Source organism: Palaemon carinicauda, chromosome 5, assembly GCF_036898095.1.
Source record: "Palaemon carinicauda isolate YSFRI2023 chromosome 5, ASM3689809v2, whole genome shotgun sequence".
Classification (NCBI taxonomy): domain Eukaryota; kingdom Metazoa; phylum Arthropoda; class Malacostraca; order Decapoda; family Palaemonidae; genus Palaemon; species Palaemon carinicauda.
This window is the reverse complement of record NC_090729.1, coordinates 74,523,100-74,550,432: the sequence shown is the minus strand read 5'-3', so window position 1 is coordinate 74,550,432 and position 27,333 is coordinate 74,523,100. Positions and strand designations below refer to the sequence as shown.

Below are 27,333 nucleotides of genomic sequence, written 5' to 3'. Positions count from 1 at the left end.
GGTCTCGCAAACCCACCATGGGTAATAATGTAAGACATGCAACCTGGGTTGCTCGCAAACCTTCATCAGGCAGAAGAGCTTGCTCACCCATCTCGCTAGATCTTAGTCGGTGGGTGTGCAACACTGCGCATGACTTCTCTGTGAAACTATAGTCCCCTTTTTGGGCTCAGGCCATGTCGTCCTAATGGAAGGTTCCTTTAAGTAGCTTCCTAGGATATATTTAACTACAGTGATATTCCCAGAGAATTTAACTTAAGGTCTCCAGAATTCTAACTCCTGGCGCGAATATCCTTAAAGTTTCCCTTAAGGATATCGCAAAATATCAGGGGACGTATTCTTGACACGCCACATAGCAATCTGCACCCCGCACAGCGTTTACGCTTCGCGGGGGAAAAGTGGAAAAATAAGAGAGGAGCCGTTAATAAGGTTCCCCTCCTCCGTTACTGTTTGAGTGCTCAGATGGCGCCACCATCGCCGCCATCTTTATTCCTCTTTCTGTAGCGAACTCGCTCGGTGATTTTCCCGGTAGCTCTCAATATTTCGGATTTATCATGCAATCTCCAGCTTCTTCTGCCTCTGGAAAGTTGAGTATTTGATCTTTACGTTGTATAAATTTAGCTCTTGCCGTAAAGTAAAAAATTAAGTCAAAATTAAGTTGGTTTTTGGGCAGAGCTATTGCCTGAACCGGAGGCGTCTTCGGCGCTGTCGTTCGTGACGCATGAGTTATTTAGTTAGCCAGAACGACTTTCCAAGTATAATAGCATAAATGATATTAGCTATTTAGTGTTCATTGCTAAGAATTAATTATATTATGACGATTGTATTCACATTAGCGTCGGCAATTCAGGTAGCCGATCTTGTTTACGCTAGGCTTCCTAGCCTAGGCGTTCTAGTTTACTTTCATGCATGATATAATAAGTGTTCCTTCCTGGTGTTATTAAATTCAAATGAAGATAATTAGGCAATTCATACATGTAAGATATATCGATTGCATATAACTTCCCTCTTCTGAGATAGTATACGAGAGAGCTTCGATGATTTAGGTAGTTGATCTCACTGCCACTAGACTAATAGCCTAGTGGCTTTAGTATACTTTCATACATACTGTACTCCCCGGTTACCCTTGTGTATAGGGTAATCCGTCTTTCCCTCTGAGCGTAGCCTTTGTCTACAACCCTAGTTGGTCTGCCTCAAGTTGTCATTCAGGCAAGACTAGGCTAGGGTTTTTCTGCCCCTTCAAATAGCTGCAGATGTTAAGCTTTGTGTTTGGGTCAGAACCTCAGAGTATATAGTCTTGTGCCGGCAGCTGATCGGTAGGGTGACTGAGATTCCCCTGTTGATTTATGTTGTTGGCATAGGAGGCTAAGCCTTCCTAGATTGCACATGAAGGAGTCATATGTTTTACCCCTTTCTCCCTGCAGTCTAGTAGACTAGCCCTGTGCTTGCAGACCCTAGGCTGAAGAACAGTTATTCTTCTGCTGCCTAGGATGGCGCCGGCACTGGAACTCTGTTTCTCTCTTGTTTAAGGGTGGCGGCTAGGTGGCTGCCGGCCCCTTAACTGTATTGGCAGACCCTAGGTTGGAGAATAGATTCTCCTTCCACCTAGGATGGCGCCGATACTGAAACAGAGCTTCCTTAGGGTGCGGTAGGACCAGTAACCTGCCGGCTCCTCTCACACCCTATACAGGACCCTTTCCCTCCCCCCTCTGTCCTTTAGTGATTGCCTAGCTATCATAACCCTTTGGCTATCGTCCTGCAATCTCACCGCTTGCCAGCAAGTTGTAGGGCCGGCTTGGGCTTCTGCTAGTATGGCCTAGTCGCTCAGCTTTCCCTTCGGACACAGGCTCTGGGATAGCTGTGTTGGCGGGACCAGCTGCTGGCAGAAGATCCCTTTGCTATAGAGTGTTCTTCAGTCCTCTCTTGGATTGCCATTCACAACCGGTGTCCGGCAGTGACCGACAATGGAGGTGAATGGGTGGAAGCCTGAATATTGAATATTCTCCCCTTCCATTTGAACCCTCATTCCGGAGGAAAGAAGTGAGACAGTGCTCTTACAACATCCTTCACTCCTTGCTTTCTCTCTCTATCAGCTAGTGCCGCCAGGTACTAACCTAACTGGCGGCTGCCGGCCCCTACCCTAGCTAACCTAACTGGCGGCTGCCGGCCCCTACCCTAGCCAGCAAGATGCTGGCTAGAATTGTGTGCCGACAGCTAATGATCTACTGACACAACTGACTTAGCCGGCAAGAGCCGGCCGAGTTCTGACTACCGGCCACCACCCTGTCACATAGAATGCTGACTGGGCTAGTGTGCCGACAGCCGGTGACCCGCCGGCGACCGGCAAGCCACCGGCTACTAATTCAGTCAATGTTGTGCCAGTTGAACTGTGCCCAAGGTGCTAGCCTTGCCAGCAACATGCCAGCTACAACTACAGTATATGTCTATACAGTAGCCAGTATATTTGCAGTATAGATCATACTGCAAACAGAAAACTATGGTATAAAAGTAAACAGTAGTTAAATTTCCAACATACTCTGTGTGTTCAGGCACAGTCTATTGCTGAGACCACATAAGATAAGAAAAGGAACTCTCTTTCCATATACTGATAGATGATCAGTTACCAATGACACTCATTACTAATCTTTGGAAGTTGGTGTTAAGTTACACGCAGCTAGCCTTATAAGCTAGACACTTCCATTGGGCCTCCTAAGGAGGATAACCCTAGGCTTAATTTTTAGGGAGGTCACAGAAATTGGCTGGGCAGGAAACACATGTATGTGTCTCTCCTAATTCATTTCTAATTTATCTATCCTAAGCTATATGCAATAAAATAAAATGGAAAATATTATTAATAATATTTATTAGTTTATCTAGTGAGATGAACTACCTTATACTCACTTTATTTTCCTCTCTTTACAGGAGGACCATGTGAAGTGCCGAGGCATCTTCTGCAACGTCCGCAGCAAGGACTTCTGCCTCCACGAGGAGTGTAGGACACACTCCCATTGTTCCATCACCAAGGGACCTCTCAAATATTGGGACCCCCATGTATGTAATGTGTGCAAAGCCTTAGTTAGTGAGGCCTTTAAAGATCCTAAGACAACGGAGTCAAGGGATGCAGCTCAGAGTAAGCAGCGTAGATGGGTTCGTGGCTTCCAGAAAAATGCCACGGGGCCTTACCTCCCAAACGAGCGTATGAGGGCCTATCTATTCCCCAAAGCATCTGCAGATGCTGTTATTCCACAGCCTCATCCCTGAGATCCCTTGTGTCCAGATATCCGTAGATACGGATGTCTCGGATGCGATGAAAGACATCCATCTAGACGACGAGAGGATGTTAGAGGTGTCAGAAGACACCGAAAAGGACCTTCTTGCTGAAGGTCAGGAAGAGGAGTCAACGTTGGCTCCAGAGACGGAAGAGGATGAAATCGAAACTGTGTCTATTTCGTTGGTTCCAGCCCCAGAACCAGTGCCCTCTGCGTCCTCCGCTCCTTAACCTGATATGTCAGATAAGACCCTGTCTGCCATCATGGCCATGATGGAAACGTTCCAGAAGAGGAGGGAAGAGAGGGAAGCTGCGCTAAGGAAGGAGATTCATCAGCTTGCAGCGTCCAGTGGGTCTCATAAGAGACTCAATGTCAAGGATCTTCCCTCGTGTTCTGAGGTGAACCCATGGAGGCATGCTGAGTACATGCCCATCACGAATGGGAAGATCTTCATCTTGGAGATGCTGGGAGCTGTCCTTATCAAGAACATCGAGTTCTGGCCCAGCTTTGATTCCTACCCTGACTGATTCGTCCGTCTAAATGCAGAACCTGTATCCAAAGAGGAGACAGAGCCGAAGGAGGTCATAGTGCTTGACCATACAAAGGCTCAAGCTTTGTTGGCCAGCAGTCTGAAGGACAGGGGCCTCACTAATTCTAAGGTGCCAGCCCTGAGTAAGAAACACCCTTCCTTTCTTGCTCCAGCAACAATGGCCTTTCCCTTTGCGGAGAAAGGGTTCAAGGCGGTGATCAAGGCAGTGGAAGCTGGGAAACCTTGCCCTATACTGGAGGAGTGTAGGCCTCTTTCCCTAGCCCTGCCTACAGATCACAAGGACTGGAAGGAAAGATATTCAGCTTACCTTCTCAGTCGGGAAGTTGGAGGCAGATATCGCTGGACGTCAGTTCAGCGAAAACCTCCCCAAGTTGTCTGATTTACTCCTGCGTAGGGAGCAGGAGACGAAGGAAAGGCTTGCTGCCTCTCTGTCCCCCCAGATTACTATGGAGGCGATGGCCAGTGAACATATGTCCCCAGACATGTTCATGGTCTTGGCCAAAACACATTTGGCAACTCTGATTAAAGACTTTTATGGCTTTGTTAGGGCTAGAAGGCCTTGCAGGGAGTTCGTGTTTGCCTCAGCTGCGGTGAGACACGAACCTAGGAAGTTGATATCTTCCAATATCTGGGGGAAAGACCTCTTCCCAAATGAAGTGGTCAAGGAGATAGTCGACAAGGCCGCCACGGAGAACAGGAATCTTCTCTAGAAGTGGGGTATGTCGGCTAAAAGGAAGTCTTCCCCGGATGAGGGTCCCCAACCAAAATGGAAGACAAAGAGGCCATGGTTGCCCTCTCGCCCCGCAAGACAACAGCAGCAACTTCCCATGACCTCGGTGCCCAAGATGGTGGCACAGCCCCAACCCACCTACCAGATGGTACCCCAGCAGGTGGTGAATCAGTCACCACCCTTCACTCCCGCCTATGACAACCAGACCACTACCTTTCGCTATAAAGGTAGAAGGTCAAGTAGAGGTTCCTCTAAACGTCCCTCAAGAGGAAGAGGGGGTAGGGGAGGACGCGGTCAAGGAGGCAAGCCCTCCGGACACCAGAAGCAATGAGATGCTTCCAGTAGGAGGAAGACTCTGACTATTCCGGAATCGCTGGACCTTCGATCCATCGGCCCACAGCCTAATCAAGAACGGACTGGGTTGGAGCTGGAAGACAGCTCCACCATCATTTCCTCATTTCTTCCAAAACTCCACCCCCTTTCTGGAAGAATATACCCAAGAACTCTTGAGCAAACGGGTAATAAGGAGGGCAAAGTCCATTAAGTTCCAAGGAAGGCTGTTTTGTGTTCCCAAGAAGGACTCAGACAAACTCAGAGTCATTCTGGATTTGTCGCCACTCAACAAGTTCATAGAAAACGACAAGTTCAGGATGCTGACCCTTCAACACATAAGGACCCTATTGCCCAAAAGGGCATACACAATCTCCATAGACATGGCAGATGCCTATTGGCATATTCCGATCAATCGCCAACTCTCCTCCTACCTAGGATTCAGGCTACAAAAAAGAAAGTACGCTTTCAGAGCCATGCCCTTAAGACTAAACATAGCCCCAAGGATCTTCACGAAGCTTGCAGATGCAGTCGTTCAATAACTACGCCTACAAGGTGTCCAGGTGGTATCCTATCTGGACGATTGGCTGGTGTGGGCAGCATCCGAGTCGAAATGCATGCAAGCATCCAAGAAAGTGATCCAGTTCCTGGAACATCTAGGATTCAAGATTAACACCAAAAAGTCTCAACTATCTCCAGCTCAGAAATTCCAATGGCTAGGCATATTTTGGGACTTACAGTCACATCGTCTCTCCATTCCATTAAAGAAGAGGAGAGAGATAGCTGGATCTGTCAAGAGACTTCTAAAATCCGACAGGATTTCAAGACGCCAACAGGAGAGAGTGCTGGGCTCCCTTCAGTTTGCATCAGTGACAGACCCAGGGCTTAGAGCACAGCTAAAAGATGCATCAGGAGTCTGGAGAAGATACGCATCAAACGCTAAAAGAGATCTAATAAGACCAATGCCGATCCGACTACGATCACTTCTCAAGCCATGGTCGGAGGCCAAGAACTTGAAGAGGTCAGTGCCTCTGCAACCGCCTCCACCCTCGGTCATCATCCACACGGACGCATCATTGGAAGGATGGGGAGGTCACTCTCATCAACGGAAAGTCCAGGGAACTTGGTCCTCTCTATTCAAGACCTTCCACATCAACATTTTGGAAGCCATGGCAGTCTTCCTCACACTGAATAAATTGTCCCCTCGCCCTTCAGTCCACATAAGACTGATTCTGGACAGCGAGATGATAATGAGATGCCTGAATCGTCAAGTCTCGAGATCACCCCAACTCAACCAAGTAATGTTGGCCATCTTCCACTTAGCGGAAAAGAAGAGATGGCATTTATCAGCAGTTCACCTTCAAGGTTTCCGCAATGTGACGGCGGACGCTCTATCCAGACTAACACCGATAGAGTCAGAATGGTCCCTAGACACAAGATCATTCTCCTTCATCTTACATCAAGTCCCAGAACTGCAGATCGACCTCTTCACGACGAGCGACAACGAGAAACTTTCTCGGTATGTGGCCCTATACGAGGACCCTCTAGCGGAAGCAGTGGACACCATGTCCCTCGACTGGAACAGGTGGACCAGGATTTATCTGTTCCCTCCAACCAACCTGCTGCTGAAGGTCCTCAACAAGTTGAGATCTTTTCAAGGAACAGCAGCCCTAGGGGCTCACAAGTGGCCCAAGAGCAACTGGTTCCCTCTAGTATTGGAATTGCAGCCGAGGCTGATTCCTCTGCCGGACCCAGTTCTGACTCAATAAGTACAGAAGTCGACTGTCTTCGCTTCATCACAGAAAACCCAAGATCTTCATCTCATGATTTTCTCTCCTTACCAGTAAGGAAAAGGTTTGGAATCTCGAAAGAAAGTATAGACTTCTTAGAGGAATATAAGTCTAAATCTACCAAGGCAATATGAGTCATCTTGGAAGAAGTGGGTTGCTTCTGTCAAGGCAAGAAAACCAAAAGAAATCTCAACAGATTTCTGTTTATCCTTCTTTATTCATCTTCATGAACAAGGTTTAGCAGCCAACACGATAACTACGTGTAAATCTGCCTTGACTAGACCCTTGCTCTACGCCTTCCTAGTAGACTTTTCTAATGAAATCTTTAACAAGATCCCCAAGGCCTACGCTAGGCTTAGGCCTGCAGCTCCTCCAAAGCCCATTTCATGGTCCTTGGATAAGGTACTACACTTTGCCTCGATATTGGACAACGAGAATTGCTCTCTGAAAGATTTGACTCAAAAAGTTATATTCTTGTTTGCCCTAGCCTCAGAGGCTAGAGATAGTGAAATAGTGGCCCTTTCTCAGTATTATTATTATTATTATTATTATTATTATTATTATTATTATTACTAGCCAAGCTACAACCCTAGTTGGAAGAGCAAGATGCTATAAGCCCAAGGGCTCCAACAGAGAAAAATAGCCCAGTGAAGAAAGGAAATAAGGAAATAAATAAATGATGAGAATAAATTAACATTATATCATTCTAAAAACAGTAACAGCATCAAAACAGATATGTTCTATACTGTATAAACTATCAACAATGTCAAAAACAGATATGTCATATATAAACAATAGAAAGACTCATGTCAGCCTGGTCAACATAAAAACATTTGCTCCTACTTTGAACTTTTGAAGTTCTACTGATTCAACTACCCGATTAGGAAGATCCTTCCACAACTTAGTAACAGCTGGAATAAAACTGCTAGAATACTGTGTAGTATTGAGCCTCATGATGGAGGGGGCCTGGCTATTAGAATTGATGGAGAAGGCCTGGCTATTAGAATTAACTGCCTGCCTAGTATTACGAACAGGATAGAATTGTCCAGGGAGATCTGAATGTAAAGGATGGTCAGAATTATGAAAAATCTTATGCAGCATGCATAATGAACTAATTGAACGACGGTGCAAAAGATTAATATCTAGATCAGGAATAAGAAATTTAATAGACTGTAAGTTTCTGTCCAACAAATTAAGATGAGAATCAGCAGCTGAACACCAGACAGGAGAACAATACTCAAAACAAGGTAGAATGAAAGAATTAAAACACTTCTTCAGAATAGATTGATCACCGAAAATCTTGGAAGACTTTCTCAATAAGCCAATTTTTTGTGCAATTGAAGAAGACACAGACCTAATGTGTTTCTCAAAAGTAAATTTTCTGTCGAGTCTCACACCTAAAATTTAAAAGAGTCATACAAATTTAAAGAAATATTATCAATACTGAGATCCGAATGTTGAGGAGCCACCGTCCTTGACCTACTTACAATCATACTTTGAGTTTTGTTAGGATTCAACTTCATACCCCATAATTTGCACCATGCACTAATTTTAGCTAAATCTCTATTAAGGGATTCACAATCCCCAGATCTACATTCAGGGGATGGAATTGATGCAAAGAGAGTAGCATCATCTGCATATGCAACAAGCTTGTTTTCTGGGCCAAACCACATGTCATGTGTATATAGTATGAAAAGTAATGGGCCAAGAACACTACCCTGTGGAACACCGGATATCACATTCCTATACTCACTATGGTGCCCATCAACAACAACTCTTTGAGATCTATTACTTAAAAAATCAATAATAATGCTAAGAGATGACCCACCCACTCCCAACTGTTCCAGTTTGAAAACAAGGGCCTCATGATTAACACGGTCAAAGGCAGCACTAAAATCAAGGCCAATCATACGAACTTCCTGACCACAATCAAGGGATTTCTTTACAGCATTGGAGATTGTAAGAAGGGCATCACATGCTCCAAGGCCTTTACGAAACCCAAATTGCAAACTAGGAGTAGATGATTACCTTCAGCAAACCTATTAAGACTTTTTGCCAGAAGACGTTCAAAAACTTTAGATAATATGAGTTATGGAAATTGGGCGGTAATCAGTGGGACTTGAGCTACCACTAACACATTTACATAGAGGAGTAACATTACCAATTCTCCAACAAGTGCTAAAAGCTCCTCTTCTTGCTAACTTGCGCAAAATAACAGATAACTTTGGAGCTAAGAAATCTGCTGTCTTTATAAAAAACAATGGAAAAATACCATTTGGATTTACACCTCCATAAGCATCAAGGTCCATCAACAGAGCTTTAATCTCACGAGATCAAAAAGCTAAACTAGTTAGTTTAGCCTCAGGAAAACAGGAATGAGGAATTTCAAGTTTTTCATTACTCTGTTTACTGTCAAAAACATCAGCCAAAAGGGTTGCCTTTTCCTTTGGACAGTGAGTGACTGAGCCATCTGGTTTAAGTAAAGGAGGAACTGTTGCATCTACACCAAAGAGTGCAGATTTAAGGGTAGACCACCATTTATGTTCCTGAGTTGTACCAGAAAGGGTTTCTTTTATGGTTAAATTGTACTCCTTTTCAGTTGAGGCATAAACTCTCTGAGCAAAAGCTCGAAGCTGAGTATAGTTGTTCCAGGTCATATCTGATCTGTTACCCTTCCAAAAGTGATAGGCCTCGTGCTTCTCTAAATAAGCACGTCTACAATCATCATTGAACCACGGTTTGTCCTTCACTCGGTACCTTAGCACATGAGAAGGGATACGCCTATCAATTGTGTTGACTAGATTCTCATTGAAAGGGACAACAGGATCTACAGTTTACTGAAATGGGAGAATTGAATCTCTTCCCTGACCCAACGTTTCTTGCCAAGAACGAGCTACTCACTAAGAATCTGCCCTCTGAAGGAAGATGTCTCGCTGTGTCCAGTAGAATGTGCAAAGGTCTATCTTCGTAGAACTTCACACTTCAGGGGAGGACAGCTCTTTAAAGGAGAAACATCAGGCTCAAATTTACCCCTGAAACAACTAAGGGCGAAGATCACCTACTTCATTTGCAAAGCGGATCCTGACAGTACACCCGCAGGTCATGATCCTAGAAAAATTGCTTTGTCATTAAATTTTTTCCAGCACTTGGATTTCGACCGTCTTCGCTCGTATACTGGATGGAAGTCATCCCGAGTATTTTTCAAGCACTACGCGAAGCAAGTGCAAGAATTAAAGAGATATGTGGTGGCGGCAGGTAGTGTACTAAAACCTGTTGCTTAGTGCTGCGAGGAACAGTGAATTAATTGGGACGATAATTCTATAGGGTGTACATGTTGGCACATTACTGTGCAACATGGTAAGTGAAATGTCATCAAGGTGACATTATGGACTGTTCCAGTGTCTAAAGGTGAAGAAACATAGACTTAACACTAGTGCCGTGTGTTTTTTTACACAAGTGTAAATAGACAGACTTTCTCAGAGAAGTATTAGAAAATTATTGAATTTTCAATTGAGTGGCATGAACTTTTGTTTTCAAAATAAAATAAGTATTTCTGATCTAGTCTATTTTCTATGTTTACAAAAGCTTATTCGCTTGCATTTTTTATGTTATTATGAAATGTATGCTGAATAAATGTCTGATTGTTTTTTACGTCTTATTTCGCCCCAAACATATATAAATAAAGTTATGTATGAGCATTACTTTTTTATTCCTTATCATTCTGCATAATAACGTTGAACAACTTTGTTCCTGCATGTATACAAACTTTTTCTGCCCATGCTTACCTTGTTTCAATACGGATATAAACTTATCCGTTGTGGTATATAGCTGAGCTGATATACTTTAAATGCTATGGTGGCTTATGTGAACCTGGGTTCGCTTTGAAAATACAAACTTTGGCAAAAGGCATACAGTGAGACCTGTATGCCCCTTTGGTTGCTAGGTTGGTCATATGAAATATGCAAACTTTGAGACTTTTTCCCGAGTCTAGGATGACTCTTCCCTGTAGGGGGCAGGAAGCATTAACATAGTTCGTGATTAGAAGCAATGACGTATAACGGTAACGTCATAGGTCTCTAAGGTCTAAATGACCAAGGAAATATTGTCTTGAGGTTAAGGCACGATTGGAAAATCCACGGATACATTAATACTCTGGTAAACTTCCATCAGGATGACATGGCCTGAGCCCAAAAAACAGATTTTGAGCGAAGGGAAAAATCTATTTTTGGGTGAGATAGCCCTGTCGTCCTAATGGACCCGCCCTCCTTTCTTTGAAAGGCCTTGGCAGGATCCCTCCCAATAACTGTATCTGTAGCACCGGCTCAACGCTACAAGGAATAAAGATGGCGGCGATGGCGGCACCATCTGAGCACTCAAACAGTAACGGAGGAGGGGAACCTTATTAACGGCTCCTCTCTTATTTTGCCACTTTTCCCCCTCGAAGCGTAAACGCTGTGCGGGGTGCAGATTGCTATGTGGCGTGTCAAGAATACGTCCCCTGATATTTTGCGATATCCTTAAGGGAAACTTTAAGGATATTCGTGCCAGGAGTTAGAATTCTGGAGACCTTAAGTTGAATTCTCTGGGAATATCACTGTAGTCAAATATACCCTAGGAAGCTACTTAAAGGAACCTTCCATCAGGACAACATGGCTATCTCACCCAAAAATAGATTTTTCGCTTCGCTCAAAATCCGTTTAGTACTCCTGCTCATCCTACCCCCAAAAAAGGTGTGGTGAGTAGCCTCATGCCATCCCCTCAGAAGGGAACAAAAATGGCTGTGCTGGACTTAAAGACCAGTTTTTTTTAGACTCGTCAATGGGAGAGGAGACAGTCGCTTCACTATCTGCTATAAAGATACCAGAAGGAAGTTGCAACAAGACTTTTTTTGTACCTTGAGGGTATGGCAGCAAAGAGTATGAATTGTAAGCAATCACCCGACTCATTCTTTGACAAGCTCCAAAAAGCAAGGACAGAGCATGGATGAATCCAATTCCCGCCGGAGGGATTCCCCGAAGGGGAAACCACACAGATAAAGGCATTCTCTCCTGCGGACGGGAAAGGCGACCAACCTCTGTCACCGCTGTCTGCAATTCTTCCCTCAAGCAAGGAGATTGTTGGACAGTGGCTGGTGGAGGAACTCTCCCTTGGAAGGGAAAGTTCCTCAACACGTGGTGGAGGTTAACTCTCCCTCAAAAGTGAAAATTATCCAACACCTGGAGGAGAACTTCTGGGCAGTACTCTTTGCTTCCCATCAACGAGTTAAGCTCAAGTTAAAGGTCGACATCGAGTGTTGCCTGTGAAATGTAGCCGAAGCTCGTTTCTTGGTTCACCCTGTAGGGGTTAACTGACAAGGCACTCCGAGGAGTTCTTGTCAGCAACTGATCATGCCCATCTGTCAAATCAGAGTGAACGTTGGGTGAGCAGCAAAAGTCGAGGCCAAAGACCTCTTGCTACCTTGCCTTGTATGGGGAACCTGTGACCCCCAAGGAAGGTAGCACTGAAAGAAAATGGACTTTACATTAAACTTTAGGCCAGTTGCTTTACATCGTAAAACCAGTTAAAAGGTTTGGCAGAAGAGAAAAGACTACGTCTTCACTCTACTGAGCTGAATTAAAAAGTGAGTTAGTCTCTAGTGCTGGTGTGAGCTGGTGGGCTGACCTACCCCGCTCCTCCCTTGCTAACTAGTGGTGGGTAATTACACCCAGACAAATAGCTTTTCGGTTGGTTTCAGGTTTGCCAATATAAATACTCCGTGGTAAAGAGTGGAAGGTTTGTATCTTGCGCCAGAACAAAAATTTTTAATATCTACACCACAGTTCATCTATTATTGAAAAGTTTGTGAAATGGACAAATTCTAATTCATTACACCATTAAAGAAAATCATAAAAAATGTATTACCACATATTTTTCTCCTTGATTGGACTTGGACTGAGCAGAAGAAATTTCAAAGAAAACAGCAGTTTTGACTCTGGGTTTAACAACCAACTCTGACAAAGACTGGACTAACACTTCTGGAGCAACAATGTCATCTGAAATTATGCAAACAAACAATTAACAATTTCAACATATCAAAATGAAAATATTTTACAAAGGCAGAACTTAGTACTTCATTCCTTATAAAGGGAATGTAATTAATTAAATTACAATAGCCTATTTGTTTTGGGGTCATACATGGTGAAAGCGGCATTTGTAATATATAATCCTACAAAATTAAATACAAACAAAAATTACTCTTGACATCTTCAGATTGTTTTATCAAATTATGAGAAATTTGGAAGTAACTTGTATTTTTCGTAATGATACACACCTGTAGCTATTTATACGGGATGTTATTTTTGGCGAAGCTGAAAATTGAGCCATTAGATTTATAACGAGGGTTAACCCCTCCTCCCCCCACCCCCTAGTTAGCGGAAGGGGGAGCGGGGAGGTGCTATCACCCATGCTAGGAAGCGGAGGGGGGGGGGTGTAGTAGCTACCCTGCTCACTCACACACCTGGGTTGAGAACCCACTTTGCTGGGAGGTAGGACTTCAAGGGGGACTGGTGCTGGCGAGCCAATCTGTATAAATAACTACAGGTTTGTATCGATAGGAAAATTACAAATTACTTCAAAATTTGTCATTTCTTCCTTCACTAAATACAAACTAACAGTATTTATAGGGGATGACTTAACCCATTACGAAGGTGGATGTTCTTTCCAATTGGCTTTTGGCTTTGACCCAGGGTTTTTCCCTTTACTATATGTGTTTTGTACATACCTGTACAGTAATTTGTGGAAACCCTACGCCTCGCTAAAACCGTGCTAAGCATAGTCCGCAGCCTACACAAGCTGTGTGCTTGTGATACTAGCAATGTGACTGTCTAGGTTAGATTTCTTCTGAGTCATAGGAATCTTAAGAGGTTACCAAGACATACACAATACCCCACTTGTTAGGGTATGAAGATGCAACAAGTACTGTATTGGAACAATAACAGGTTACATAAAGCAACAATGGTTTACCTGCAGGTAGTCGAGGTCAGCTTTGCAGACGACCGTGGGTGCTGATTCCCTAAGAGAGGGGAAGATGAAGAAAAGAAGGAGCCAGTCATTCTTAATCATTCATTCAGACTAATCCTGGGTAACCTTTACCCTCAACCCTCTCCTACTTGTCCATCATGGAGCTTGAGGTGTTAAACCAGTTGTTGTGCAGCCACCACAGGACCAATGGAAAATATTTCCATGTTCCTGTAGGTTACATCTTGCAGGTAGTGGGCGGTGAAGGTCGTCTGGCTCTTCCACATCCCCGCTTGAAGTACCTGCACTACAGAGTAGTTTTGTTTAAACGCCAGGGACGTAGCAATGCTCCTGACGTCATAGACTCTGAGTCGACATGTCGGAGGAGGATTGGGATTCAGTGCCACGTCAATGACCTTGCAAATCCATGCAGAGATGGTGTTCTTCGTGATTCTCCTCTTGATCTTCCCTGTGCTGACAAAGAATGCTGGCACTCGGGGGCAAGCTGCAGATGTCATTTTGAGGTACATAATACCTAAAACTCCTTACTGGGTATAGTAACAGTTGATCTGGGTCATCAGTTACAGAGCAGAGAATGTTTATCAGGAAGGAATCAAATCTAGGATCCGCTACCCCCAGATTTTGAGTCTTTGAAATAAACTCAGGTACAAAGTTGAGGCTTACCTCTCCCCATACCCTTGAATGGGTGATGTCACGCAAGAGACCATGACATTCACTAACTCTTTTGGCCAAAGCCAAAGCAAGTAGGAACACTGTCTTCAGAGTGAGGTGGCGATCTGTTGCCTGGCACAATGGTTCGAATTGGGACCCTTCAAAGACTGAAGGACCTGAACCACGTTCCAGGGAGGTGGTCTCACTCCCGACTGGGGACAGGTAAGTTCATAACTTTGTATGAGGGGAGAAAGCTCTAGTAAAGAGGAAATATCTACTCCTTTCAGCTTAAAGGTGAGACTCAAGGCTGAGCGGTAACATTTTACTGTCGAAACCGAGAGGAGTATTTCTTCCTGCAGGTGCACAAGGAACTCCACTATTGCTGGAATACAGTAGTTGCATCGAGAAGAGAGATACCCCTTTCACGACACCAACCACAGAAGACAGTCCACTTTGCCTGATAGACTGATGTCCAGGCATCTGTTTTGCAACTTGTTGCAAAAATCCTTTCTGAGTGAGGAGGTCATGAATAGTCTCCTGGCGAAAAGTCGTAGCGAAGCTACGGCTTTGTGGAAGATGTTCGCATGTGGCTGTTTGAGTAGATCGTGTCGTGGTGGGAGTTCTCTTGGAAGCTCTGTTAGAAGCTGCAGAAGGTCTGGAAACAATTCTGTGTGATGCCATAGCAGAGCTATGAAAGTCATCGAGAGATTGGCAGATCTTGTTGAGTACACTTCTCATCAGACAGAATAGGAGAAAGGGGGGTCCGGTAAACGGATTTTGAGCGAAGCGAAAAATCTAGTTTTGGGTGAGATAGCCATGTCATCCTGATGAAAGGTTCCTTTAAGTAGCTTCCTAGGGTATATTTGACTACAGTGATATTCTCAGAGAATTTAACTTAAGGTCTCCAGAATTCTAACTCCTGGTGCGAATATCCTTAAAGTTTCCTTTAAGGATATCGCATAATATCAGGGGACGTATTCTTGACACGCCACATAGCAATCTTCACCCCAAATAGCATTTACGCTTCGAGGGGGAAAGTGGTAAAATAAAAGGGGGGCTGTTATTAAGGTTCCCTTCCTCCGTTACTATTTGAGTATCTAGATTGCGCCATCGTCGCCGCCATGTTTATTCCTTGTAGCGTTGAGCAGGTGCTACAGATACAAAAGTTTCAGGAGGGATCCTGCCAAGGCCTTTTCATAGAAAGGAGGGCGGGTCCATCAGGACGACATGGCTATCTCACCCAAAAATAGATTTTTCGCTTCGCTCAAAATCCGTTTTTTGGGCTCAGGCCATGTCGTCCTGATGGAAGGTTACCAGAACATTAATGTATCTGGATCTTCCAATTGTGCCTTAACCTCAAGAGAAAATTTCCTTGGTCGCTCAGACCTTAGAGATATATGACGTTACCGTTATACGTCATTACTTCTAATCATGAACTATGTTAGTGCTTCTTTCCCCCTGCAGGGAGGAGTCATACCAGACTCAGGAAAAGTCTCGAAGTTTACATATTTCATATGAACAAACCTAGCAACAAAAAGCATACAGGTCTCGCTGTATACCCAACCAGTCGAAGTTTGTATTCCCAATACGAACAAAGGTTTCCATAAGCCACCGTAGCATCCAAGGTATACAGGCTTAGCTGTATACAGCAACAGACAAGTTTATATCCATGTGCGAACAAGGTATGCATAAGCAGAAGAGGTTTGTATAAATGTAAGAACAAAGTTATTTCAGTTGTTCTCATGTTATTATGCAGAATAAGGGATAAATAAGTAATGCTTGTACATATCTTTGTTTAAATTTGGGGCGAAATAAGACGCAAATACCAATCAGTTATTTATTGGTAATCAATTAATAGTAATTCAACATACATTTTATAATAACACAAAAAATGCTAGTGAATAACAAGAAACATAAAAATTGCAGACAAGACCAGAAATACTTGTTTCACCTGTAAGGAAACGATAGTTAATGCCACCAAACTGAAAATTTAATAAATTTTCTAATATACATTTCTGTGAATGACTGTCTTTTTACACTGTGTAAAAACCCATGGCACAAGTGTTAACTCTATGTTTCTTCACCTTTAATCCACTGGAACAGTCCATGGTGACACCTTGGTGACACTTCACTTAGCATGTTGCACTGTAAGGTGTCAACATGTACACCCTATACAATATAGTCCCAATCAATTCACTGCTCCTCGCAGCGTTAAGCGACAGGTTTTAGCACACTACCTGCCGCCACCACGTACCTTTTCAATTCTTGCACTTGCTTCGCGTAGAGTTTAAAAAACACTCTGGATCAATTCCATAGAGTATACGAGCGAAGACACTCGAAATCCATGTATTGGAAAAAATTCAATGAAGAAGCAATTTTCCTAGGATCATGACCTGCGAGTGTACTGTCAGGATTGATTAATTGATTGATTTAAGGTTTTCAGGCATCCTGACACCTAAAGCCATTGACGCCAATATCATTTAGTTTATATATGCAAAAAAAATAAAGATTATTCAATTAAAACCGTAAAAGTTGGATGTCATTATAAACGTTAGATAGTTTTCAGAAGACCTGCTTCTGAAATAAATCTATAAATGTCCCTTGCATAGTAGGACACATCATGTCCAAGAATCTTGGTGAGGATGAACCTGCCACCCTCACCTCAAGCCTCAAACAAATATCTATTCCTTAACTTATTATAATTGGGGCATTCAGTCAACAAATGCCTCACTGTTAGAGGTACTAAACAGTCTTCACAATAGGGTTGGTGTTGGCCCTTCAGCAGAAACTCGTGTGTCAACCGAGTGTGACCAATACGGAGACGACTAAGAGAAGTCTCCCATTTTCGGGGCATCATGTTATACCTCCGGAGATATGGCATTTGTTACTTCTCTCATTTTATTGCCATCTAGACTATCCCAGTGATGTTGCCATTTATTACAAAGCAATTTCTTGATGTTAGGTAGGAAATCGTTACACGGAATGGGATATCTTCTTGGCAGCGACTCGGATGCAGCATTCTTTGCCAGTGAATCTGCCTTCTCATTCCCACACACACCTACGTGTGCTGGAACCCAACAAAATCTAACTGTTATACCTCTCCGTCCAATAATAAAAAGCCATTCCGAAATCTTTAAAACTAGAGGGTTGCTAGAATTAAAAACTTCTAAAGCTTGAAGGACACTCCTTGCATCACTAAAACTTGTAAAATTACCCTCCTTCTCCAACGCTAATTTCTCAATAGCGGTTAGTATGCCATACAGTTCGGCAGTGAATATGAAAGCTGTTAGAGGAAGTGCACCTCTACAATTAAAACCATTACTATGTACTCCAAATCCAACGCCAACATCAGATTTGGAGCCATCAGTATATATAAAAGTCGATCCTCTATGTTCTTCAACATGTTCCACAAAAAGAGACCTGGCTTCTAGGTCAGTCATATTCTTAACTCCAATAAAGTATTTACAAAAAGATATCTCTGGTAATTTCCATGAAGGCGTTGATGATACCTTGAATGGAAGTACCTTACTTCTAATTATATCAAGACTGTTTAATAATCGTTTCACCCGAAAGCCATAAGGTTGAGGAGATTTTGGGTGCAACTCAAAGTATGATGCGTGTCTTACAAGGCTTGCAGTCTGAAAGGCTAAAGAGTTAGGGAGTCTTTGCAATCTAAACTAATACCGAATAATGGAAGATATTCGGTAAAGGTCTAGAGGTAACTCTCCAGCATCAACAAGGAGACTTGGGATAGGGGAGGTTTTAAATGCTCCTGTAGACAATCTAATACCTGCATGATGTATCAAGTCTAATATTTTTAACGGGCTTGGGGTGGCTGAAGAGTATATTTCACATCCATAACTAATTTTGGAAAAAATGAAGGCCTTGTATAATTTTAAAATAGTATTGCGGTCTGCCCCCCATGATGTATGGGACAATACTTTTAAGATATTCAGAGCCTCGAGACTTTTAGCTTTTAACGCTTTTAAGTGAGAAACCCATGTAAGCCTACAATCAAATATCAAACCTAAAAATTTAGCTTCACCTTTAATCTATATATCCGGGTCTGGATGTACTCCCCGGATACGACAAAAATGGACAATGGTAGTTTTACTTGTAGAGAACTTAAATCCATTCATGTCAGCCCACTGGATAATTTTGTCAAAAGAGAGTTGGATTTTTCTCTCAACAATTGCCATTCTAGTGCCAGCAAATGATATTGAGAGATCATCCACAAATAATGTTGAGAGAACACCTTGGGGAATGACTGAGGATATCCCATTAACCTGTTAAGCGTCACCCACGTGATAAACCGTTCACAACGATCTACTCGGTACCGCCTTCAACTGCATATTCCGTTCATGACTTTAATTACCTTTTTCAAGCCGTCAGTCTCGTGATATTACGTTTACTCGTATAGTAAGTATAGGATCACCACTTGGCAACACTCTCAGCATATGGGGGCTGTAAATAGAAACTTATATGATGTCTGGCAACTATTTTTCTGATTTCTGAAGGTAGCTTGATGTTAGAAAACTGGTTTCCCATCAGTGCGCTTCGGGCGTTCATGCGGAAGTGGTTGTTTGTTGTTCCTTTTGTAATGAACGGTCTAAAGAGGAAGGTTATTTTTTAGATGAAATAAAGGATATTCTTGTTGAGGAATTTGATAATGATAACCTGTTTGATAATGAGAGCACTAGTTCTGAATCCTCCAGTGATGAGTATATTGAAGAAACAAAGTTTTCTTTCGATGCCGAAAGCGAAAATGACTTCTCATTACCGAATGACTGGACAACGAGATTTCACAAAACTATATAGGAAAGGAAACGCCGAGAGAGAGACAGAGAGAATAAAGTGGATAAATAATGTACAAATGTATGACGAACATATTTGAAAACTATTCAGGAAACGATATGAGAGAGAGAGAGAGAGAGAGAGAGAGAGAGAGAGAGAGAGAGAGAGAGAGAGAGAGAGAGAGAGAGAGAGAGAGAGAGTAATAATAATAATAATAATAATAATTCTTTATTTCCAATATTTACATTGGGTATTCATAAAATATAAGGCTACAATTAATAAAGTCATCTTACAAATAGTTCAAATATTTGTTATTTTAGACATACAAAAGTTGTTTTAAGAATCAACAAATCGGCTAAAACTTTGTAATTGAAATAATTCATCAGTAATAAAAGAATATCATGAAATCAGAAAGTATTTACTTAGAATATAGTGAGTAAAATGTTATTTTTATTAGTAAAATAAATTTTTGAATATACTTACCCGATAATCATGTAGCTGTCAACTCCGTTGCCCGACAGAATTCTATGGAGGGATACGCCAGCTATCACAATACTAGAAGGGGGTGTACTTACCAGCGCCACCTGTGGCCAGGTACTCAAGTACTTCTTGTTGACACCTCCTCAATTATTCCTCGGTCCACTGGTTCTCTCTGGGGAGGAAGGGAGGGTCGATTAAATCATGATTATCGGGTAAGTATATTCAAAAATTTATTTTACTAATAAAAATAACATTTTTCAATATTAAACTTACCCGATAATCATGTAGCTGATTCACACCCAGGGAGGTGGGTGAAAACCAGTGTACAAGATTAAAGGATAGCTAAGTATCCCATATTTCATATAACAGTTATCTCAAATAACAATGAAATAATAAGTACCTGGTAAGGAAGTCGAATAGAACCGTTACTCTGCCTCTTTTTTAAAGTTCGTCTTCCTTACTGAGCGCAGCGTTCCTCTTGGAGGCTGAATCAACCCAAAGGTGCCAAAGTACACGGGGTTGCAACCCCTACTAAAGGACCTCTACCAAACCTTTAACCCAGGCGCTTCTCAAGAATGAATAGACCACCCGCCAAATCAAAAGGATGCGGAAGGCTTCTTAGCCTACCGTAACAACCATAAAAACAACAATAAAAGCATTCAAGAGAAAGGTTAAAAAAGGTTATGGGATTAAGGGAATGTAGTGGCTGAGCCCTCACCTACTACTGCACTCGCTGCTACGAATGGTCCCAGGGTGTAGCAGTTCTCGTAAAGAGACTGGACATCTTTAAGATAAAATGATGCAAACACTGACTTGCTCCTCCAATAGGTTGCATCCATTATGCTCTGCAGAGAACGGTTTTTATTAAAGGCCATCGAAGTAGCTACGGCTCTTACTTCGTGGGTCCTTACCTTCAGCAATGCAAGGTCTTCCTCCTTTAAGTGAGAATGTGCTTCTCTGATCAGAAGCCTTATATAAAACGAAAGCCCATTCTTGGACATGGGCCTCGAAGGTTTCTTGATGGCACACCATAAAGCTTCTGACTGTCCTCGAATAGGTTTAGACCTCTTAAGATAATATTTGAGAGCTCTGACAGGGCAAAGAACTCTCTCTAGTTCGTTACCTACCATGTTGGAGAGGCTAGGTATTTCAAACGATCTAGGCCAAGGACGTGAAGGAAGCTCGTTCTTTGCTAGGAATCCAAGCTGAAAAGAACATGTTGCAGATTCGGTTGTGAAACCAATGTTCTTGCTGAAGGCATGAACCTCACTGACTCTCTTAGCTGTTGCAAGGCAGACGAGAAAAAGAGTCTTGAGGGTAAGGTCCTTGAAGGAAGCTGACTGGAGAGGTTCGAACCTAGATGACATAAGGAACCTTAAGACTACGTCTAGATTCCAGCCTGGAGTGGAAAGACGACGTTCTTTAGACGTCTCAAAAGACTTAAGAATGTCTTGAAGGTCCTTGTTGGAAGACAGGTCCAAACCTCTGTGGCGGAGAACTGAAGCCAACATACTCCTATATCCTTTAATCGTAGGTGCTGAAAGGGATCTCTCATTCCTAAGATGTAGAAGGAAGTCAGCTATTTGGGTCACAGAGGTATTGGTAGAGGATATTGAATTGGCTCTACACCAGCTGCGGAAGACCTCCCACTTAGACTGGTAGACTCTACGAGTGGAAACCCTTCTTGCTCTGGCAATCGCACTGGCTGCCTCCTTCGAAAAGCCTCTAGCTCTAGCGAATCTTTCGACAGTCTGAAGGCAGTCAGCCGAAGAGCGTGGAGGTTTGGGTGCAACCTGTCTACGTGAGGTTGACGTAGAAGGTCCACTCTTAGAGGTAGAGTCCTGGGGAAGTCGACTAGCCATTGAAGTACCTCTGTGAACCATTCTCTTGCAGGCCAAAGGGGAGCAACCAGCGTCAGCCGTGTCCCTTCGTGCGAGACGAATTTCTGCAGAACTTTGTTTATTATCTTGAACGGTGGGAATGCGTACAGGTCGAGATGGGACCAGTTCAGTAGAAAAGCATCCACATGAACTGCTGCAGGGTCTGGAACAGGGGAACAGTACAGCGGAAGTCTCTTGGTTATGGAGGTGGCAAACAGATCTATGGTAGGTTGACCCCACAAGGTCCAAAGTCTGTTGCACACACTCTTGTGGAGGGTCCATTCCGTGGGAATGACCTGATTCCTTCTGCTTAGGCGATCTGCTGAGACGTTCATATCGCCCTGAATGAACCTCGTGACCAGAGTGAGGTTTAGACCTCTTGACCAAATGAGGAGGTCCCTTGCGATCTCGTATAGGCTCCTCGAATGGGTCCCTCCTTGCTTGGAGATGTAAGCCAAGGCTGTGGTATTGTCTGAGTTCACCTCCACCACTTTGCCTAGCAGGAGGGACTTGAAGTTCAACAGGGCTAGATGAACTGCTAGCAGGTCCTTGCAGTTGATGTGGAGTAATCCTTGTTCCTCGTTCCACGATCCCGAGCATTCCCGTCCGTCCAAGGTTGCACCCCAGCCCGAGTCCGATGCATCTGAGAAGAGATGAAGATTGGGGGTCTGAATGGCCAACGATAGACCCTCCCTGAGAAGGAGGTTGTGCTTCCACCACAGGAGAGTGGTCTTCATCTCTTGGTTGATAGGGATAGAGACTGCTTCGAGAGTCGAACCCTTGTCCCAATGAGCTGCAAGATGGAATTGAAGAGGGCGGAGGTGGAGTCTCCCTAGCTCGACAAACAGGGCCAGTGATGAGAGGGTCCCTGTGAGACTCATCCACTGTCTCACTGAGCAACTGCTCCTCTTCAGCATGCTCATGATGCACTCTAGGGCTTGGCTTATCCTGGGGGCCGATGGAAAAGCCCGAAAATCCTGACTCCGAATCTCCATTCCCAGGTACACAATGGATTGGGAGGGAATGAGTTGAGACTTCTCTATGTTGACTAATAGACCTAGGTCTCTGATTAAGTCTAAAGTCCAATTGAGATTCTCCAGACAACGACGACTCGTGGAGGCTCTCAACAGCCAGTCGTCTAAGTAGAGGGAGGCTCTAATGTTCGACAAGTGTAGGAATTTTGCTATATTCCTCATCAGATGAGTAAAGACCATAGGAGCTGTGCTTAGGCCAAAACACAGGGCTTGGAATTGGTAGACAACCTTTCCAAAAACGAATCTCAGGAAAGGTTGGGAGTCTGGATGAATAGGAACGTGAAAGTATGCATCTTTCAAGTCCAACGAGACCATCCAGTCCTCCTGTCTGACCGCTGCTAAGACCGACTTCGTCGTCTCCATCGTGAACGTCTGCTTGGTGACAAACTCGTTGAGAGCGCTGACGTCCAGCACCGGTCTCCAACCTCCTGTCTTCTTGGCCACAAGAAAGAGACGGTTGTAGAAGCCCGGGGATTGATGGTCCCGGACTATAACCACTGCCTTCTTCTGCACAAGAAGCGACACCTCCTGGTGCAATGCTAGCCTCTTGTCCTCTTCTTTGTAGTTGGGAGAGAGGTTGATGGGCGATGTGGTCAGAGGTGGTTTGAGGCAGAATGGAATCCTGTAACCGTTCCTCAGCCAACTGACAGACTGGGCGTCTGCACCTCTCTTCTCCCAGGCTCGCCAGAAGATCTTGAGTCTGGCTCCTACTGCTGTCTGGAGATGCGGAGAGTCAGTTTTTTCCTTTAGATGTCCTGGATCCTTTCCTAGACTTGCTCCTGTGAGAGTCTGGACGGGAGCTTCCTCGGCTGGGGGCTCTACCACGAAAGGGCGGTATGAACCTCGTAGCAGGGGTATCAGCCACTGGGGAGCGATAAGTCTTGGGGACTGAGGTAGCAACCTTAGACTTACGAGCCGATGAGGCTACAAGATCGTGTGTATCCTTTTGTATCAGGGCAGCAGACAAGTCCTTAACCAGCTCTTCGGGGAAGAGGAACTTCGAGAGCGGAGCAAAAAGGAGTTGTGACCGTTGGCAAGGTGTAATGCTGGCGGAAAGGAAGGTACACAGTTGTTCCCTTTTCTTCAAAACCCCTGATACAAACATCGACGCAAGCTCACCAGATCCATCCCTAATGGCCTTATCCATGCAGGACATTAATAGCATGGCAGAATCTTTGTCCGCAGGAGAGGTCTTCTTGCTGAGGGCCCCCAGGCACCAGTCTAGAAAGTTGAACATTTCAAATGCTCTAAACATTCCTTTCAGCAAGTGATCCAGGTCTGAGAAGGTCCAACAAACCTTAGAGCGCCTCATTGCAGTTCTCCGAGGCGAGTCTACCAGACTTGAGAAGTCAGCCTGGGCAGAGGCAGGTACTCCCAAGCCTGGTGCTTCTCCTGTGGCATACCAAACGCTCGCTTTCGAAGTGAGCTTCGTTGGAGGGAACATGAAAGAAGTCTTGCCAAGGTGTTGCTTAGACTGCAGCCACTCCCCTAAGATCCTTAATGCCCTCTTAGAGGACCTAACTAGGACTAGCTTAGTATAGGTGGACTTAGCTTGTTGTACGCCCAGCGAAAACTCAGATGGCGGAGAGCGGGGAATAGCAGAGACAAAGTGGTCTGGGTAAACCTCCCTAAGTAGAGCCAAGACCTTACGAAAATCAATAGACTGTGGAGAAAGCTTGGATTCATCCACATCTGATGAGGGATCCAGGTGTGCCTCCTCATCATCAGACGCCTCATCACCAGAGTGAAGCGAAGGTATCGGACAAGAATGCTGAACAGCAGAGTCAGAACGAGTAGGAACAATAGTAGTGGTTTCCTCTACAAGTAACTGTTGAGGGAGAACCTGAGGCTCAGATTGCAAAGGCTGAATAGCAGACGAAGCAGAAGGAAGGCGCATGGGTGGAGGAGGCTGACTCCTAGCATGAGCGGTTGAACCCAAGGATTGCGCTTGCTGAGCGGTTGGTGGAAGCGGAGTAGCAAGTTCCTGTTCCTGTGGTGAGAGCGGAGCGTGATGAGGTTGAGGCTGCGCAGAACAAGGTAAATGTCTCGCAAGCTGAGGCTCCTGAGGCGCAAGGCCAAGGTGTAGTGGAGCTTGCCTTGTGGATGGTTGAGCTCGCTGCAGCGAGAGCTGAGGAAACTGACTCATGGACGGGAGAGGTTGTTGTACCTCAGCCAAGAGTTGCACCACTGGTGGAGCAGCAAAGGGAGGCGGAGGAAGAGAGGTATAATCCTCCTGATCCCATAGCAAAGGTTGCCTTAAAGAAGGCGGAGGCTGAACACCAGTGGGAACAGCAAACTCAGACCGTGGCTCAACATCGTACGCCTGGCAGGTGGTACTGCGATCAGGCGGAGCAAGCGCAGGCGGAGCGAGCGCAGGCGGAGCGAGCGCAGGCGGAGCGAGCGCAGGCGGAGGGAGTGTAGGCGGAGGCGGAGGAGCAACGCTCTCAGCCCGACACTCACGCATCAAGTCCGAAAGCTGTGCTTGCATGGACTGTAGTAGAGTCCACTTAGAGTCGACAGTCGAGCTCTGTTGTGGCAGAACCTTACTCCTCTTGGGCGGAGTGCAGTCGACAGATGACTGCGGCGAGTCAGAGCTGAGCCAATGACTGCAACCTGGCTGAGCACTCACGGACTGGACTCTGCGTTTAAGCGGTCTCGAGACCTGAGACCAACGTTTCTTCCCTGACAGATGATCAGCGGACGAGAAAAAGACGGGCTCAATCGTCTGCGGGTGGGAGTGACGGTCTTTGGAAGACACGCCCGCAACCACCGAGGAAACTTCTGTGCGCCTAACAAGGCCTGCCGAACCCTTATGCCCTTCGACATTGCTTCTCCCCTGGGCATGGGAGCTTGCAAGAGGTCCCGGACTGGGAGGACGACTGGCTCGCACAGAAGAATCCTCACGCACCACACTGGCACTGACACTAGCACTTGGCACTGCACTGACACTAGCACTCGTCACAGCACTGGCACTAACTCCACCCACTGCACTCTTGACCTTAAGTTCCTTAACTTCGGCCATCAGAGACTTATGGTCACTTACCACTGACTCTACTTTATCGCCTAAGGCCTGAATAGCACGCAAAACAACAGACATATCAGGCGGAGGGCAAACAGTAGGTTCGGGGGTAGCCACTACAGGGGTAGGAAAAGGAAGGGGATCATGAGGTGAGGAAAACATTGAAGAGTGAGAAGAACTCCTCCTAACTCTACCTCTCTCTAACTTAGATGAATATTTTAAAAGACGGACAAATTCCAGTTCCGAAAGCCCGGCGCATTCCTCACATCGATTTTCTAACTGACAGGGCCTGTCCCTACAGTCAGAACAAGCGGTGTGAGGATCTACCGAGGCCTTCGGAATACGCCTATTGCAAGACCTACATCGTCTATGGGAGGGGGCTTGCGAAATGTCACACATCTTGAATCCAAAGAGTTAGCCAAAGGGGTTTCCAAAATCAAGCAAAAGATCGTTAACCGTTAATCAGGACTATATAAAAGCTATCTAGCTAATATAAGAAGGTTTCCAGTAATGCGACAGCCGAAATCTGAGAGAATACTTCACCAATTAGCCGTGAACAAACTCGAAGATCATAAGCGTATCCCAGAACGTCTTGCCGGAAGCACGACAGAGGAATAATTGAGGAGGTGTCAACAAGAAGTACTTGAGTACCTGGCCACAGGTGGCGCTGGTAAGTACACCCCCTTCTAGTATTGTGATAGCTGGCGTATCCCTCCATAGAATTCTGTCGGGCAACGGAGTTGACAGCTACATGATTATCGGGTAAGTTTAATATTGAAAATTTTACTCTTGCCGAATATTGAAATACATTGTCATAGACCACATAAGTTGTGTTAAAAACAAGTCATGTACAAATCGTATTAAAATAACACATAGTACTCAAACATGCATACTAGATTATAAGGAAATCTTAATTTGTAAATAAAAGCCATCTTATCCATAATTATTATCTAAAACTAAATCCAACATCTATAGAAGTACAGTAGTGCCTTCAAAAGCACTTTTAATAAGGCAATTAAGCATAACATTCTTACATTAATCGGGACCATTTAAAATTAGTTTCTTTAAGTTTACATTAAAAGCAGCGAGAGAGGATTTTTGTTTAATTGCGCCAGGTACTTTATTGTATAATGCTGGGCCTCGAACTCTAAACTGGCGGGAGCCTATCTCTGTTTTTGCCCTTTCTACATATAGATTTTCCTGCTGTCGAGTAGAAACCCCATTAACTGCGTGTACTGTTGGAAAATCGTATAACCATTCAGGAGTTATTTTACGTATTGTTTTGAATACCAAATTACAGACATCTATGGTATATTTGTCTTTTATCTTTAACCATTCTAATTTTTTGAGGTAAGGGGATATGTGGTCATGTTTTTTAACATTACCAACAACCACTCGGGCGGCAAAGTTTTGAAGTTTTTGAACCCTTTTCATTTGTGTAGAGCCAGTTACTCCCCAAATTCTTAAACAGTAGTTGATTATACTCATAGCCAGCGACTGAACAACTATTTTACGCGTAGAGGAATCAAATGAGTCTTTTACTCTATTTAAATAAATTAAAGTGCCCATCACTTTCTTATAAATTTCATCTATATGCGTTTCAAACGTCATATATCTGTCAAAATAAACCCCTAGATTTTTTACAGCTTTCATGGGTTTAATCATATTTCCATTAAAATCTATTTGTACATTATCTCCAATTTCTGATATATATTGTCGGGAACCTATAAAAATTAATTGTGTTTTTTTCTCATTAAGAAGCAAACCATTAGTTAAGAAGTAGTATTTGGCC

General features: G+C 44.1%; 1 protein-coding gene across 6 annotated transcripts in view; it reads right to left on the bottom strand.

The window, feature by feature from the left end:
- The window catches only part of Snx21 (Sorting nexin 21), a 435,957-nt gene that overhangs the window by 141,960 nt on the left and 266,664 nt on the right, over positions 1–27,333 (bottom strand). For all 6 annotated transcript variants that reach the window (XR_011044485.1, XR_011044484.1, XM_068373793.1 and 3 more), the window contains exon 3: positions 12,568–12,698. Coding sequence is in view for 4 of the 6 variants with exons in the window: in XM_068373793.1 (XP_068229894.1) it covers positions 12,568–12,698 (131 nt within the window). In the remaining 2 variants the exon portion in view is untranslated. The remainder of the gene's footprint in view (positions 1–12,567; positions 12,699–27,333) is intronic.